This window comes from Symphalangus syndactylus, chromosome 2 (assembly GCF_028878055.3).
Source record: "Symphalangus syndactylus isolate Jambi chromosome 2, NHGRI_mSymSyn1-v2.1_pri, whole genome shotgun sequence".
Lineage (NCBI taxonomy): Eukaryota > Metazoa > Chordata > Mammalia > Primates > Hylobatidae > Symphalangus > Symphalangus syndactylus.
The window spans coordinates 88,059,559-88,076,055 of NC_072424.2; the positions used below are offsets into that span (position 1 = coordinate 88,059,559).

Sequence of the window (16,497 nt, forward strand, 5' to 3'; positions counted from 1 at the left end):
AGGTTGCAGTGAGCAGAGATTCGCGCCACTGCATTCCAGCCTGGGCGACAGAGCGAGACTCCATCTCAGAAAAAAAAAAAAAAAGTGTTGAGCTTGTTATCCTGGGAACATACTCGGACCAGATATGTAGAACTCATTATAAAGAATTTATAACCAACTTTAGGTATAATGAGGTTCTAGAACATTCATTTTAAATTTCACTCCTTAATTTTCTTAGGAAGAGCAAAAAGAATTGGATGAAATCACAGCAAAGAGGCAGAAAAAAGGAAAACAGGAAGAAGAGAAACCTGGGGAGGAGAAGACAATCTTACATGGTAACATATTTTTTGTACCTCTTCATTTTTATGAAAAATCTTCATATTTACTCTGTTCGCTGTTCATACAATATCAAGTACCCTCACTATCCGCTGTAATAAAATGATGAGGTTGAGTATAATTGTGTTGGACAATTTGTATCCCAAGGAAATTACAGCAGACTTCTGTATACTGATAAAGGAGAAAAAATAGCATGATTAATGATAGCCACAGATAATTTTTTTCCAAGTGTTAATGAATTTTATTAAATGGTAGATTAAAAAAGAAACTTGAATAGTCCACAATCTATTCTTTCGTAAGATAAAGTTGACTCTTTTGGTGTATTAATAGTGCCCCAGTCATTTTAACTGTTTTTAATGAAGCCAAATACTCAGGTATCCTCACAGTTCATAACTGTTATTCAACTATATTCAGAATAAATTTGGATTTTCATGTGAAAAGATGGAGCTTAAGGCTCTCATACTTATTTTGACTTGTAAAAGGAAATGCACATTCACCAAAATAAATCGTAAGTATTCTAGAATGTACCTGTTAATTAAAAATTAGTTATATTTAGGAAAATACATAGTGATTATCTAAAACTGTAAAGAATAGCTTAGCATTTACAGTGTTGCTTATTCTAATGTTACATTACATCAGATATTTAAGTTTGATGAAGCCATATTTGGTTCTTCAGGCTTCAGTTTTATCTCCAAGGAGTCTATTTAGTACTATGGTGCTTAAAACTATAATAACAATAATAATAACATTTATTGAGTACTTACTCTGTGCCAGGCATGCTGCTAATTGCTTTATATACACTATGTCATTTAATTCTCACAGGTGACTTTATTGTGAAATTTGTGATGAAAGTGGGAAAAGTTAAATGAAAAGGAACTGGAAGAGCATAAAAGAGGAAAGCAGGGGAAAAGGATAGTTGATATATTTTGTTTTGTTTTAACTTCCTTCTTAACCTGTTTTACTTCTGCTTCTTTACCAGTGACTAACAAGGCCCAAGTATTATCTTCCCTTGCTATAATTATGCCACAGTGAAGTCTTTATAGATTAGTAAGATGTGTAAGTGATGAAAAGAAGTATAGATCTTATCTAAAGGTCTATAATCTCTGGATATTTAGGAATTTCGAAATACTACCTCTAGTTGTAAATGATAGCAGTTATTTTAAGCACTTAAATCTTAGCTGATTCATGATCTTGACATCATTGGAGTGTTATTACCTAAACCTTAATATGGAATGATATACCTGGGAATAAAATGTTATTTTAAGAATGTAGGTTTCATGACTATGGGTTGTATTTGTTTATTGATTTTCTTTGCCTTTTTGTTTCAGTTAAAGAAATGTATGACTATCAAGGCAGGTCCTATCTTCACATACCTCAGGATGTTGGTGTTAATCTACGGTCAACTATGCCACCTGAGAAGTGTTATCTTCCCAAAAAACAAATTCATGTGTGGTCTGGACACACAAAGGTAAGCAAGTTGGTTGTTTCTGTTTGCTGTAATGTTATAATAATGAAGCCAACATAAAGTTTTAGCTGTTGATGTGGAGCATTTAGTATTTCTGGTAAAGGTACAGGAAGTCAAATTGAATGTAACCCTGAGTTAGGCTTTGGAGGTGCCTACACATCCATCACAAGTGACTAATCAGTCTTCAAGGCCATCTGAATTGGCCATGACATAGCGTTCATGATTTAGTGTCCTGTATCCTTGCAGCCAGGCCTTTCCCCACAAGCTCCTGCTACGGTCTTCTTCCTTTTGGGCACCAAATCAATGAGTAATGGGCTGGTACTAGCACCAAGTCTCCTGCTTAGCTTCAGTAATTTTGCTTTAGCTCTGTGGTTATCACACTTCAGAGATTAGATGTGCCCTGGTTTATAAACTGTGGTAATTTTTAAACTAATGCAGAGATAAGGTACATGAAAAATTTTGATGTTGATATTCTTTGTCATCTGCACTATTCCAACTTGTAATTCCCAACTCTTTGCAAAAAGCAAAGGACTAAGTAAAAAAAGGAAGAGAAGTGGGGGCATTAGCAATTTGATTGACTCAGGATTCCGTTGGGTGAGGAACTCAATATTAAAGGTTAAAAAAAAAAAATCTTCAAAAGCTTAGTGTCAGTAAGGCCTGCCCTTGGAATGCTAATGAAAGTTATTCTGGGGTGAGATTTTTGGAATGAAGAAAAATAGCAAATTAGGCTGCTTAAAGTATATATATATATATATATATACTGTCTTAATATATATATACTGTCTTTTCTTGATGCTTCATTTGAGCTGATCTTTTGAATGCTTCTGGTTGATAACTGTAATACCTTTTTATAGGGCGTCAGTGCAGTCAGATTGTTTCCTCTCTCTGGCCATTTATTGCTGTCTTGTTCCATGGACTGTAAAATTAAGGTGAGTTTTCAGTAACAAAGTAGGAGTGCTGCAAAGCTAGTTCTTTGTTTAAATCTGTTTGGTTAATTATAAATAAATTTGGGTTTGTTAGGCAATTAGAAGCTAATTATTTTCTCTTAGATCCTGTAAATGCAGCAATTTATGAACTACTTCCAAACATAAAATCAACTATGGCTCTGTGGTCCAATTGGCTAGGCCCCTTTTTTTGTTGTTGTTTTTGTTTTTTGTTTTTTGTTTTTTTTTGAGACAGAGTCTCGCTGTGTTGCCCAGGCTGGAGTGCAGTGGCACGACCTCAGCTCACTGCAAGCTCCGCCTCCTGGGTTCATGCCATTCTCTTGCCTCAGCCTCCCCAGTAGCTGGGACTACAGGCGCCCGTGGTGTCTAGGCCCCTTTTTAAGCTTAGACAACTGACGAGAATGTAATCCAATCACTTTGGCTTTGGACATATAAATATTTAATCACTAATCATTATAGAGATTTTGTAATAGTTGGTTTCTCCAAACTTTATGAAATAGAGAGGACATAGGTTAGAAGTCCCATTTTTAGAAAGTAGAAAATGTAATTCATCCTTTTTCTTCTAAATACTAGTAGACACCAAGCAACAGGACTGCTCCCAGCCCCTTCTTTCACCTTTTCTAGTCTTGGGAAGCTCCATCTTTAGCTTCTGTCAGTCATAGAATGTGTGGTAGAAAAACCTTGGTTGCCAATGCATCTCAACCTGAATATGCAGGATGTCTTGAAAAAAATTTAAATCTGAAAGATTTAAAATTTGAAAAAATTTTAAACCTTACCGGTTTTGTGTCTTCTCTTTGTCCGGACCATTATGATGGTTCAATAAATACCAACCCTATATAGTGCTCTTGGGGCTTGACAAGTTGAGCCATTAAAATTTTATCATTTGTAAATAATTCATGGATATTAACAATAAAAAGGCCACTTTTTATAAGAGCAACCATTTAGGCATTTGTCTCTAATAGCTTAAAATGACAGGCCAACATTTTGGAGTAAAAACCCCCATTTTACTTAACTTTTACTTTTACTTTGTACAAACCATGTTAATTGAGATGTTGGTGTTTTCTTTGACCAACCAAAAAAGCATAGAATTCAATTTAGTTCACTTCTATAAACAGTCTATTATGTGCAGGGAACTGAAAGTAAAAGCTTATAAAGGCACTGTCCCTCCCCTTAGGATGATCATTTTATTATGATATAAATGATTATTACAGAGGCAAGCACAAGATATGCTGGTTTCAAAGAGGAAGCATACCTTAGTAAGATGGTTAACTAAGTAAAGGATGAGGAAACAGGAGTAGAGTATGTTTGAAAAGAGTGAAGAGAATGGATCAGCATGGTGTGTGCTGAAAATAACAGTTTTGTGCTCGCTGGAGCATAACATCTAAGAGACAAGGAATGATTGCAGTCATGGGCAAGAAACCAGGTCTCAGAGGTCCTCTCCTAGTATGCTACAGTAACTGAGACTGTGTCCTATTGGCACCAATGGCAAGGAAATGCTTTCTATTTTAGAGTACTAGCAACATTGTTGAGAATTGGATTCAAGGCAGTCAAGAATAAAGCTAGCCTTGAAGCTATTGTATTAATCCACCTTAGATATGCTGAGAATTATGAGCCTTTTATTTTAGTCTAGATCATCATTTTCTTATAGATTCTGTAATACTTGTTATTCAGAAAAGTAAACAGAAAAGGCTTTCAGTATCAAAATGTTATATACATGGCGGTTTTAATAACACTTAATTCCTTTAAACGTCATTTGTAGTGCTACAAAAATAGAAACTTTTCATCTTAGAAAATGTATGAAATAGAAAAGAACAGGATGAAAATGAAAACTCACCTGAATTAACTCCATCTATAGTTGTCTCTTTTTTGATGTAAATATCTTTAAAACTCTTTAGTTTTGAGTGTGTGTGACTGTGTGTGTGTGTGTGTGTGTGTGTGTGTTCCAAATAGTATAACACAAACTGGCAGCACCAAGCTGTATTTAATGATATTCAGTGTTTAATATTTAATGATTGAAGCTGTGTGTTTACACACACAGATATGCACACATATAACCGGCATAGGGCTGTTGTTATTGATTGAAAGACCTTTATTAAAAGTAATATTTCCATGTGTTGTTTTTTTTCTCCCCCAGCTATGGGAGGTTTATGGAGACCGGCGCTGTCTGAGAACATTTATTGGTAATGCTTCTTTTCTCTCCAACATAAATCTGGGAAGAATTTTTAAAGTAAGATAACATCATTGACAATAATTTTACTACACTGATAGGAAGTAAAGTCTTCATAGACTTGAGCTGAATCTGGAAGGAGGAGTCAGTGTCCCCAGTTAGACAAAGAAAGAGAGCTAGGAAGCAAGAGCAGCAGATGCAACACAAAAATGGTGTGAGACAGCGTGCTGCTGAGGGGATCCACGTACATTTCAGGATTGTCAGAGTATGGGGGATGGTGAGAGACAAAAGCGGAGAAAAGTAGCAAGAGAGGGACCAGGGTATGGAAGACCTCCTGTGCCATTAATAAAGAGTTTAGCCTCTGTTGTGAGGGCATTGGGGAACCATTAAAGAGTTCTTGCTGGAAAGCAACATGATTTGAAGTTTACAAAGATCAAATGGCAATACGCAGGATGATTTGGTAGGGCAAGCCTGGAGGAAGGGAAATGAATTACACAGTTATTTCATAAGTCTGGTGTAGCGATGATGAGAGTCTGAACCAAAGCAGCAGAGAGAGAGAAGAAAGGAACTATGTATTAGAGTTAAAGTCAGTGAGATTTAGTAACGGCATGTGAATGATCACAGTGAGACAGGAATCTAGGGTGACTCCCATGAGGCTGGATGCATGATGGTGCCGTTCACCAAGAAGGAACATAAGATGATGGTAAGGTTTTAGATACACCAAATTTGAGCTGCCTTTGGGGTATTGAGGTGAAAATGTCCAGTAAGCAATTAGATAGCCAGATGTCGAGCTTTGAAGAGAGACTGGGAATTGGCACCTAAAGCATAAAAAAAGGATGAGATTGAGAGAACTCCTTGAAGAAAGAAAGAAGGCCAAAGGGAGGACAGCTTTGTGACAAACCAGACTTTTTGGTAGAGAAAGGTTTATTGTCTTTGTCAAATTTCATGTGAAGGCTAGTTACTCATTCCAAATTTAACTGTACCACATTGAAATGGTGTGACTCGTAGTGGCTCTGTTTTTAGATTAAAGTGGGAGTCTGTTCGGCAGTGCTTTATGATTTTAGGGCCGCCCTGCACAAATTAATACTGCCTAAGATGTCACCACAGCCTAAAGGAAGACTTGTGGAAGGCTCTTAGCTGTGTACAGGGGAACAAAATGTCTCCGTCAGATAGAGTGGATTTGGTCTGCATCTGTCTCCCCTCTACTGGCAGACCATTTTTCTGTGGAAAACTGAAATTTTCCTCCTGAGGGAGATGATAGCAGCTCTGACTGGGACTCCAGCTGTAGGCAAGGATGCCTAATTACCATGACACATACCTCCTGATGGGAGTTCACTGGAGGTGATGGTTTAGAGCTGCTGCATGTGGTTAACAATTTGTGCCATGCTCATTTTGCACAATTGTACGTATCTTGGTCATGGTGGGGTGGCAAAAATAGGAACATTTTTGCTTTTGTTTAGCCACATTTTATTTTTCCCTGTAACTTTTAAAAGAGTTGAGTGATCTGGCAATATTCATTTTTAAGTAAATTATAATAATCAGCACCTTAAAATTAGTATATTGTCAAAATACCATCTTAAAAGAAGCTAGTCTGGGCAACATGGCAAAACCCTGTCTCTACAGAAAATACAGAAATTAGCCAGGCATGGTGGTGTGCACCTGTAATCCCAGCTACTCAAAAAGCTGAGGTGGGTGGATCGCTTGAGCCAGGGAGGTTGAGTTTACAGTGAGCTGAGATCCAGCCACTGCACTCCAGGCTGGGCAACAGAGCAAGACCCTATCTCAAAATAAAAATTAAAAAACAGTGCAAGCTAATACAGTTTTCAGAAAGTCTCCTACATTCTGAATCAGTTTCTATGAAATTTGGTAATGTGATCACAGAAATAAACAATTATTGAACAAGGGCTACAGTTTCCTGAACTTTAGGTTTAGGGCACTTTGTTTTCACTTGCAGCCTGGTGAACAATCTGAGAGTGAACCTCCAAAATTCCAGCAGCCATTTCTTTCACTGGCAATAATTGGTCTTTTACATTTCCATAAATTCTTGGCTAGCTAGTCATCACTTGTATGTACTGCATATTAAGTAATTGCTATGGCAGACTTAAAAGAAAAGTTAAACCTTTTCCTCTTGGTTCTTAACCGAGATGTTATGCATCAGAATCACCTGAGGAGCTTCTTCTTCAAGGGGAAAAAAACGCCCACATTCTGAAGCCCACACATAACATATTCCAAGTCAGTAAATCAGGCAGTGGCATTCCAGTGATCTTGACTCACAGCTGAGAACCCCTGCTTAGTGCTGTTTCTCTTTATGGTGTTTATGTTTTAAGAGAAGAAGATATATGATACTTCACCTCATTGCTGTTTCTGTTGACTCCACCTTTAGGTCACAGTAAGGCTGTTAGGGATATCTGCTTCAATACTGCAGGAACACAGTTCCTCAGCGCAGCCTATGACCGGTATCTTAAGCTCTGGGACACTGAGACAGGTAAGAGTTCACTTATGCTAATACATATTCATCTTACAAGTTATTTATATATGAAATGGGGTGAGTAGTCTTCTGTGGCAAAATGGCACCTTCTCTAACTGCTGATTCTCATACCATTCACTGTCAGCAAATACATAAAATACATTTCTAGAGTCAAAACTGAGCATAAGTAGCTCTTTCACTGTGAAACTTGTTTCCACCAGATAAATTTTATAAAGCAAACATACTGACAGATAAGCAAAGTCGAAATCTTGTATAGGCCATCTAATTGAGTTTTTTTAAATTATAGTACTTTAACTTTTAGGGTACATGTACACAACGTGCAGGTTTGTTACATATGTATCCATGTGCCATGTTGGTGTGCTGCACCCATTAACTCATCATTTAGCATTAGGTGTATCTCCTAATGCTATCCCTCTCCCCTTCCCCCACCCCACAACAGTCCCCGTAGTGTGATGTTCCCCTTCCTGTGTCCATGTGTTCTCATTGTTCAATTCCCACCTATGAGTGAGAACATGCGGTGTTTGGTTTTTTTGTCCTTGCAATAGTTTACTGAGAATGATGATTTCCAGTTTCATCCATGTCCCTACAAAGGACATGAACTCATCATTTTTTATGGCTGCATAGTATTCCATGGTGTATATGTGCCACATTTTCTTAATCCAGTCTATTGTTGTTGGACATTTGGGTTGGTTCCAAGTCTTTGCTATTGTGAATAGTGCCACAATAAACATACGTGTGCGTGTGTCTTTATTTATAGTCCTTTGGGTATATACCCAGTAATGGGATGGCTGGGTCAAATAGTATTTCTAGTTCTAGATCCCTGAGGAATCAGCACACTGACTTCCACAATGGTTGAACTAGTTTAGTCCCACCAACAGTGTAAAAGTGTTCCTATTTCTCCACATCCTCTCCAGCACCTGTTGTTTCCTGACTTTTTAATGATGGCCATTCTAACTGGTATGAGATGGTATCTCACTGTGGTTTTGATTTGCATTTCTCTGATGGCCACTGATGATGAGCGTTTTTTCATGTGTTTTTTGGCTGCATAAATGTCCTCTTTTGAGAAGTGTCTGTTCATGTCCTTTGCCCACTTTTTGATGGGGTTGTTTGTTTTTTTCTTGTAAGTTTGTTTGAGTTCATTGTAGATTCTGGATATTAGCCCTTTGTCAGATGAGTAGATTGCAAAAATTTTCTCCCATTGTATAGGTTGTGTGTTCACTCTCATGGTGGTTTCTTTTGCTGTGCAGAAGCTCTTTAGTTTCATTAGATCCCATTTGTCAATTCTGGCTTTTGTTGCCATTGCTTTTGGTGTTTTAGACATGAAGTCCTTGCCTATGCCTGTGTCCTCAATGGTGTTGCCTAGGTTTTCTTCTAGGGTTTTTATGGTTTTAGGTTTAACATGTAAGTCTTTAATCCATCTTGAATTAATTTTTGTATAAGGTGTAAGGAAGGGATCCAGTTTCAGCTTTCTACATGTGGCTAGCCAGTTTTCCCAGCACCATTTATTAAATAGGGGATCCTTTCCCCATTGCTTGCTTTTGTCAGGTTTGTCAAAGATCAGACAGTTGTAGATACGCGGCGTTATTTCTGAGGGCTCTGTTCTGTTCCATTGATCTGTATCTCTGTTTTGGTACCAGTACCATGCTGTTTTGGTTACTGTAGCCTTGTAGTATAGTTTGAAGTCAGGTAGCGTGATGCCTCCAGCTTTGTTCTTTTGGCTTAGGATTGACTTGGCGATGCAGGCTCTTTTTTGGTTCCATATGAACTTTAAAGTAGTTTTTTCCAATTCTGTGAAGAAAGTCATTGGTAGCTTGATGGGGATGGCATTGAATCTGTAAATTACCTTGGGCAGTATGGCCATTTTCACGATATTGATTCTTCCAACCCATGAGCATGGGATGTTCTTCCATTTGTTTGTATCCTCTTTTATTTCATTGAGCAGTGGTTTGTAGTTCTCCTTGAAGAGGTCCTTCACATCCCTTGTAAGTTGGATTCCTGGGTATTTTATTCTCTTTGAAGCAATTGTAAATGGTAGTTCACTCATGATTTGGCTCTCTGTTTGTCTGTTATTGGTGTATAAGAATGCTTGTGATTTTTGTACATTGATTTTGTATCCTGAGACTTTGCTGAAGTTGCTTATCAGCTTAAGGAGATTCTGGGCTGAGACAATGGGGTTTTCTAGATATACAATCATGTCATCTGCAAACAGAGACAATTTGACTTCCTCTTTTCCTAATTGAATACCCTTTATTTCCTTCTCCTGCCTAGTTGCCCTGGCCAGAACTTCCAACACTATGTTGAATAGGAGTGGTGAGAGAGGGCATCCCTGTCTGTGCCAGTTTTCAAAGGGAATGCTTCCAGTTTTTGTCCATTCAGTATGATATTGGCTGTGAGTTTATCATAGATAGCTCTTATTATTTTGAGATATGTCCCATCAATACCTAATTTATTGAGAGTTTTTAGCATGAAGGGTTGTCGAATTTTGTCAAAGGCCTTTTCTGCATCTGTTGAGATAATCATGCGGTTTTTGTCTTTGGTTCTATGTCTATGCTGGATTACATTTATTGATTTGCATATGTTGAACCAGCCTTGCATCCCAGGGATGAAGCCCACTTGATCATGGTGGATAAGCTTTTTGATGTGCTGCTGGATTCGGTTTGCCAGTATTTTATTGAGGATTTTTGCATCAATGTTCATCAAGGATATTGGTCTAAAATTCTCTTTTTTGGTTGTGTCTCTGCCCAGCTTTGGTATCAGGATGATGCTGGCCTCATAAAATGAGTTAGGGAGGATTCCCTCTTTTTCTATTGATTGGAATAGTTGCAGAAGGAATGGTAACAGCTCCTCCTTGTACCTCTGGTAGAATTCGGCTGTGAATCCGTCTGGTCCTGGACTCTTTTTGGTTGGTAAGCTATTGATTATTGCCACAATTTCAGAGCCTGTTATTGGTCTATTCAGAGATTCAAGTTCTTCCTGGTTTAGTCTTGGGAAGGTGTATGTGTCGAGGAATTTATCCATTTCTTCTAGATTTTCTAGTTTATTTGCGTAGAGGTGTTTGTAGTATTCTCTGATGGTAGTTTGTATTTCTGTGGGATCGGTGGTGATATCTCCTTCATCATTTTTTATTGCATCTATTTGATTCTTCTCTCTTTTCTTGTTTATTAGTCTTGCTAGCGGTCTATCAATTTTGTTGATCTTTTAAAAAAACCAGCTGCTGGATTCATTAATTTTTTGAAGGGTTTTTAGTATCTCTATTTCCTTCAGTTCTGCTCTGATTTTAGTTATTTCTTGCCTTCTGCTAGCTTTTGAATGTGTTTGCTCTTGCTTTTCTAGTTCTTTTAATTGTGATGTTAGGGTGTCAATTTTGGATCTTTCCTGCTTTCTCTTGTGGGCATTTAGTGCTATAAATTTCCCTCTACACACTGCTTTGAATGTGTCCCAGAGATTCTGGTATGTTGTGTCTTTCTTCTCATTGGTTTGAAAGAACATCTTTATTTCTGCCTTCATTTCATTATGTACCCAGTAGTCATTCAGGAGCAGGTTGTTCATTTTCCATGTAGTTGAGTGGTTAATTGATTTTTTTGTTCCCTTACATCACCTGGCACTGTGCATTGCACATAACAGAAGTGCAATAAATGTCTAATGAACAAAATTAAATGTATTTGCACAAATTGATTAAAATGTAGGTCTAAACTTTCACAGGCCAGTTGGTTTTATATATTCACAGCCATACTAATTGCTGTTTATTAATTGATTCACATTAATATGTTGTGGCTAGTATAATTTTATGTAATTAGAAAAATCATCTTATTATCTTATTGTCTTATTATCATTACCCTTACTGCATTTGAAGGGTAATGATAATAGTTAGTATTTATTAAACATCATTTAGCAGGCATAATTGCTAAGTATTGATATTCAATATCTCCTTCAATCTTAATTTATCCCTGTGAGGTAAGTACTATTATTATATTATAGATAAGGAAACTGAGGCTTAAAGAGCTAACTTTTTCAGGATCACACAGCTAGTAAGTGGCAGATTTGGGTTCAAACGAAGCTCTCTCTGATGCCAAAGCCCATATTCTTCAGCACTTTAGCAGTGGTTCTCAATTCTGGCCACACATTGTAATCATCTGAAGAGCTTTAATATTACTGATGCCTGAGTCCCACCTTCAAAGGTATTTATGTAATTGGTATGGCTATAGACTAGATGACTGTACTGTGTAGCCAAGGCTGAGAGACTACAATTTTGCAGGTTCTTTTAAAAATCAAGATGAAATATACATACAGTAAAATGTATGAAGTGCCTAAATATTCAGTGATTTTTTTTTTTTTTTTGGTAAACATATCTATGCAGTTGTCTACCACAAAGATCAAGATATAGAACATTTCCAGCACTCAGTAAAGGTTTCTTATGCCCTTTTCCAGTCTGTGCCCACTCCCAGTAACCATAGTAACCACTTCTGTCATCACAGATTCATTTTTCCTCTTCTTAAACTTCTTATAAATGAAATCATACCATTTTTTCTCTTTTGTTTCTAGCTCCAGCATAATGTCTGAGATTCCCTCATGGCTTGTATCAGTAGTTTGTTCTTTTTTATTGCTTGCACTATTCCATTATATGAATGAAGTTATAATTTATTTATTCTACAATTGGTAGTACAGATTTACTTTTGAAAAAATTATTTTTAATCATTAAAAATCTGTGAAAAAGAACAAATGTAGTTTACAGTAAAGAGCAAGCAGGCAGCCCTTCCTCAAAATGTATTAGGCAGGTGACCTCTAGATCTTAATCTCACAGTCATCTTTAAGTGGTCAAATTTATTTTACCTATTTAATTTGAGTCTTTGGTTTTAGGACAGTGTATATCAAGATTTACAAACCGAAAAGTACCTTATTGTGTCAAATTCAATCCTGATGAAGATAAGCAAAATCTCTTTGTGGCTGGGATGTCTGATAAGAAGATTGTGCAAGTAAGTCTTTCACAGTATTTTGTTAAGACTCCTAAACTTTGTGTTGTATAAGGGGATGGAATAAGTTAATAAGCTAATATTATTCATTTAATGTTTGCTACTTTTAGGGATGGCTAATGCACCATTCTTAGTAGAAAAATTTACATTTATAAAAACGTCATGTTGAAGATCTTCTCCTTCTCCACTTTCCAGAATTATGGTCTTTCATAAACCCACTCTACTTCTGTCTTTACCTTTTTTCTTGCCTGATATACAGTGGGACATTCGAAGTGGAGAAATTGTGCAGGAATATGATCGGCATTTGGGAGCTGTCAACACCATTGTTTTTGTGGATGAGAATAGGAGATTTGTGAGCACATCTGATGATAAAAGCCTAAGAGTTTGGGAATGGTGAGTTTCCATCAGTAGAAAATATGATTTACATAAAGCAAGCAGTTAAAAATTATGTAGACAAAGATGAAGCCTGATAATATGCAACCATTTGAGTATTTTTTGCAACTGTGATCCTGGCTTGCCAATCAAACTGTTTTAACTATTTAAGTACTGACAATATGCAGATTAAAATCCAAACATGCTACCATTTATAATCTTTGGATAGTCTTTCCGAAGGATGTGTATCTTGAGTTGTTTTTCTTATAGTGATGACAGATTTGTATTTTGCTGTCTTAACCTTCTTTATTAGGTACCTTATTCATCTCTGTAAAATAACTGGCAAGCAGTAGGGGGATTGAGCATAAGATCATGGCCCTAGAACCACCCAAAGAAAATAGTGGTGTATACCTTAATTTTTTAAATGTCTACTTTTTATGATTTTTCAATACTGAAAATGCCCCATGTATTAGTCTGTTTTCACACTACTGATAAAGACATACCCAAGACTGGGCAATTTACAAAAGAAAGGTTTAATGGACTTAAGTTCCACATGGCTAGGGAGGCCCCACAATCATTGATGAAGGAGAAAGGCACTTCCGTTTTTTTTTTTTTTTTTTTGAGACAGATTCTTGCTCTGCCACCCAGGCTGCAGTGGTGCAATCTCAGCTCACTGCAAGCTCCATCTCCCAGGTTCATGCCATTGTCCTGCCTCAGCCTCCCAAGTAGCTGGGACTACAGGCGCCTGCCACCACACCCGGCTAATTTTTTGTATTTTTAGTAGAGACGGGGTTTCACTGTGTTAGCCAAGATGGTCTCGATCTCCTGACCTTATGATCCGCCCATCTTGGCCTCCCAAACAGGTGTGAGCCACTGCGCCCAGCCAGAAAGGCACTTCTTACATGGCGGCAGCAAGAGAGAGAATGAGAGCCAAGCGAAAGGGGTTTCGCTTTATAAAACCATCAGATCTCATGTGACTTACTACCACGCAAGAACAGCATGGGAGAAACCGTCTCCATGATTCAGTTATCTCCCACAGGGTCCCTCCCACAATACATGGGAATTATGGGAGTGCAATTCAAGATAAGATTTGGGATGGGACACAGACCAAACCATATCACCCCATATCATCACTCTGGTACAAATGTTTTACTTATAGAATATAGTCATATTATATTGGTTAATTGTACTTTGCTAGGGAAAAAATATTTTTCTAAAGTTAAGCAATATACTAGTTTCATTACGTATCATAATGTGTTCTATAATTTAGTTGCAAAAAAAATGCTTACTAACCTTTTTGTTAAAATGAATGATTGGATGGAAGCCACCATGTTTTTACAGTCAGTTATGAAGCACAGCTCATAGTAGAGACAGGGTTTCAGTCCTCCTAGCAAGGACTGAAAAGTGTGTCTTTCCATCCCCCAGAAGTTTTTCTGCTTTCACAAGTGGAAAACCTTGAACCATAGCCAGTGGTTTCCTCTTTACACTTAAGTCCCTTTGGGGACCTGAGCAGGTCCCTAACCATTGTCAGGACAATCTGGGTGACTGAGCATTTAATGTAATTTAATTGTAGTTTCTCCCACACTCACCATCACCACCACTATACCCCTTCAGATTATCCCCAATTAGTAGAGAGTAGTCTTAATATATAGCCCATGTTAGAGAGTACCTTACAGCTAAGATCTTAATTCAGAAATTTTTTTTTACAGAGAATCTAATATGGACCCCAAGTTTTATATGAGCCACCTTAGATCACTTGCACAAACTTTGGATGCATATACGTGTTCTGTTTTGTTTTACATACTTTAACAGTTTGATCATACTCAAACTTTCTGATGTTTCTACCTTCAGGTATTTTCAATTTTAAATATAGAGTGGTATAAAAGAAGTTGGTAAATATTTAAATAATTGAGCAATTACAGGGCTTAAGGGCATGTGTATGTGGGTATTCTAAAGTAAAACATTGGTCAGGAAAGAATTTTTATTAAACTAACAGGTAATGTTAGTATGTTTCTTTTTTTTTTTTTTTCATTTCCTCTCCGATCTTAGGAAATACTCCTAAAAAGTCATGATACTGTTTTGTTACAAACGATGACATTCTTTAGATTTTACTGTAACTTGGCTGGGTGCAGTGGCTCATGCCTGTAATTCCAGCACTTTCAGAGGCTGAGTTGGGTGGATCACTTGAACCCCAGGAGTTCGAGACCAGCCTGGGCAACATTGTAAAACCCCATCTCTACAAGAAATACAAAAATTAGCTAGTGTGGTGGCACAGGCCTGTAGTCCCAGCTACTCGGGAGGCTGAGGCAAGAGGATTGCTTGTGTCTGGGAGGTCAAGGCTGCCGTGATCTATGCTTGTGCCACTGCACTCTAGCTTGAGTGACAGAGCAAGACCCCATCTTAATAAAAAAAGTGGCCGGGCGCGGTGGCTCACACCTGTAATCCCAGCACTTTGGGAGGCCGAGGTGGGTGGATCACGAGGTCAGGAGTTCGAGACCATCCTGGCCAACATAGTGAAACCCTGTCTCTACTAAAAATACAAAAAAATTAGCAGGGCATGGTGGCGGGCGCCTGTAGTCCCAGCCACGTGGGAGGCTGAGGCAGGAGAATGGCGTGAACCCGGGAGGCGGAGCTTGCTGTGAGCCGAGATGGTGCCACTGCACTCCAGCCTGGAGGGCAGAGCCAGATTCTGTCTCCAAAAAAAAAAAAAAAAAATTAAAAAATTAAAAATTAAAAGCCGGATGCAGTGGCTCACACCTGTAATCCCAGCACTTTGGGAGGCTGAGGTGGGTGGATCACAAAGTCAGGAGTTCAAGGCCAGCCTGGCCAACATGGTAAAACCCCGTCTGTACTAAAAATACAAAAATTAACTGGGCGTGGTGGTGGGCGCCTGTCATCCCAGCTACTTGGGAGGCTGAGGCAGGAGAATCGCTTGAACCTGGAGGTGGAGGTTGCAGTGAGCCAAGATCATGCCATTGCACTCCAGCCTGGGCGACAGAGTGAGACTCCGTCTCAAAAACAAAAAAAACAACAAACAACAACCAAAAAAACAGTTTTCAGTTTAACCCTTACTATGAGAGCCTTCCTGACCAGTCCACAGATGAGATTAGATGCCTCCTCTCCATCATCCCACACCGTCATTGGCTTTCCACAGCTTTTAGCATACTTCAAGTACTTGTTTATTTGTTCTCTTTCCTGACAAGTTCTTAACCATGAGAGAAAGAACAGTGTGAGTCATGCTTACTGTCTGTTCCCAGCATAGTGCCTGGCACACAATATGTGCTGAATCTGTAAAAAAGTCATTATTGGTGTAATTATCAATGATGTTACACTGATTGAGCTCTTTCTATATGCCAGTCAGTATCCTAAGCATTTCACGTGAACTATCTGATTTAGTGTGCAAAGCAATCTTATAAGATAGGTACATTTGTTATTCCCATTTTATGTATAAGGAAATAAGATAGTTTAAGTAATTTGCCCAAGGTTACACAGGACACGAAAGAGCCAGAGTTCACACTCTGATCAAACTGATTCCGAAGCTTGTTTTTGTTTTTTTTTTTTTAAGAGACAGGATCTCACTGTGTTGCCTAGACTAGAATGTAGTGGTGCAGTCATTGCTCACTGCAACCTTGAACTCCTGGGCTCAAGCGATCCTCCTGCCTTAGACTCCTGAGTGACTAGGACTACAGGTGCGTGCCACCACACCTGGCTAATTTTTAAATCTTTTGTACAAATAAGGTCTCACTCTGTTTGCTGGGCTGGTCACAAACTCCTGG

General features: G+C 38.1%; 2 protein-coding genes across 3 annotated transcripts in view; one reads left to right on the forward strand and one right to left on the reverse strand.

The window, feature by feature from the left end:
- Positions 1-16,497, forward strand: part of CDC40 (cell division cycle 40) — a 55,167-nt gene that overhangs the window by 29,689 nt on the left and 8,981 nt on the right. For both annotated transcript variants that reach the window (XM_055261153.2, XM_063631049.1), the window contains exons 7-13: positions 218-314; positions 1,644-1,783; positions 2,635-2,709; positions 4,859-4,904; positions 7,275-7,376; positions 12,237-12,352; positions 12,609-12,742. In XM_055261153.2, the coding sequence (XP_055117128.1) occupies positions 218-314; positions 1,644-1,783; positions 2,635-2,709; positions 4,859-4,904; positions 7,275-7,376; positions 12,237-12,352; positions 12,609-12,742 (710 nt within the window). The remainder of the gene's footprint in view (positions 1-217; positions 315-1,643; positions 1,784-2,634; positions 2,710-4,858; positions 4,905-7,274; positions 7,377-12,236; positions 12,353-12,608; positions 12,743-16,497) is intronic.
- The window catches only part of METTL24 (methyltransferase like 24), a 173,710-nt gene that overhangs the window by 23,607 nt on the left and 133,606 nt on the right, over positions 1-16,497 (reverse strand). The gene's annotated exons all lie outside the window — the stretch shown is intronic.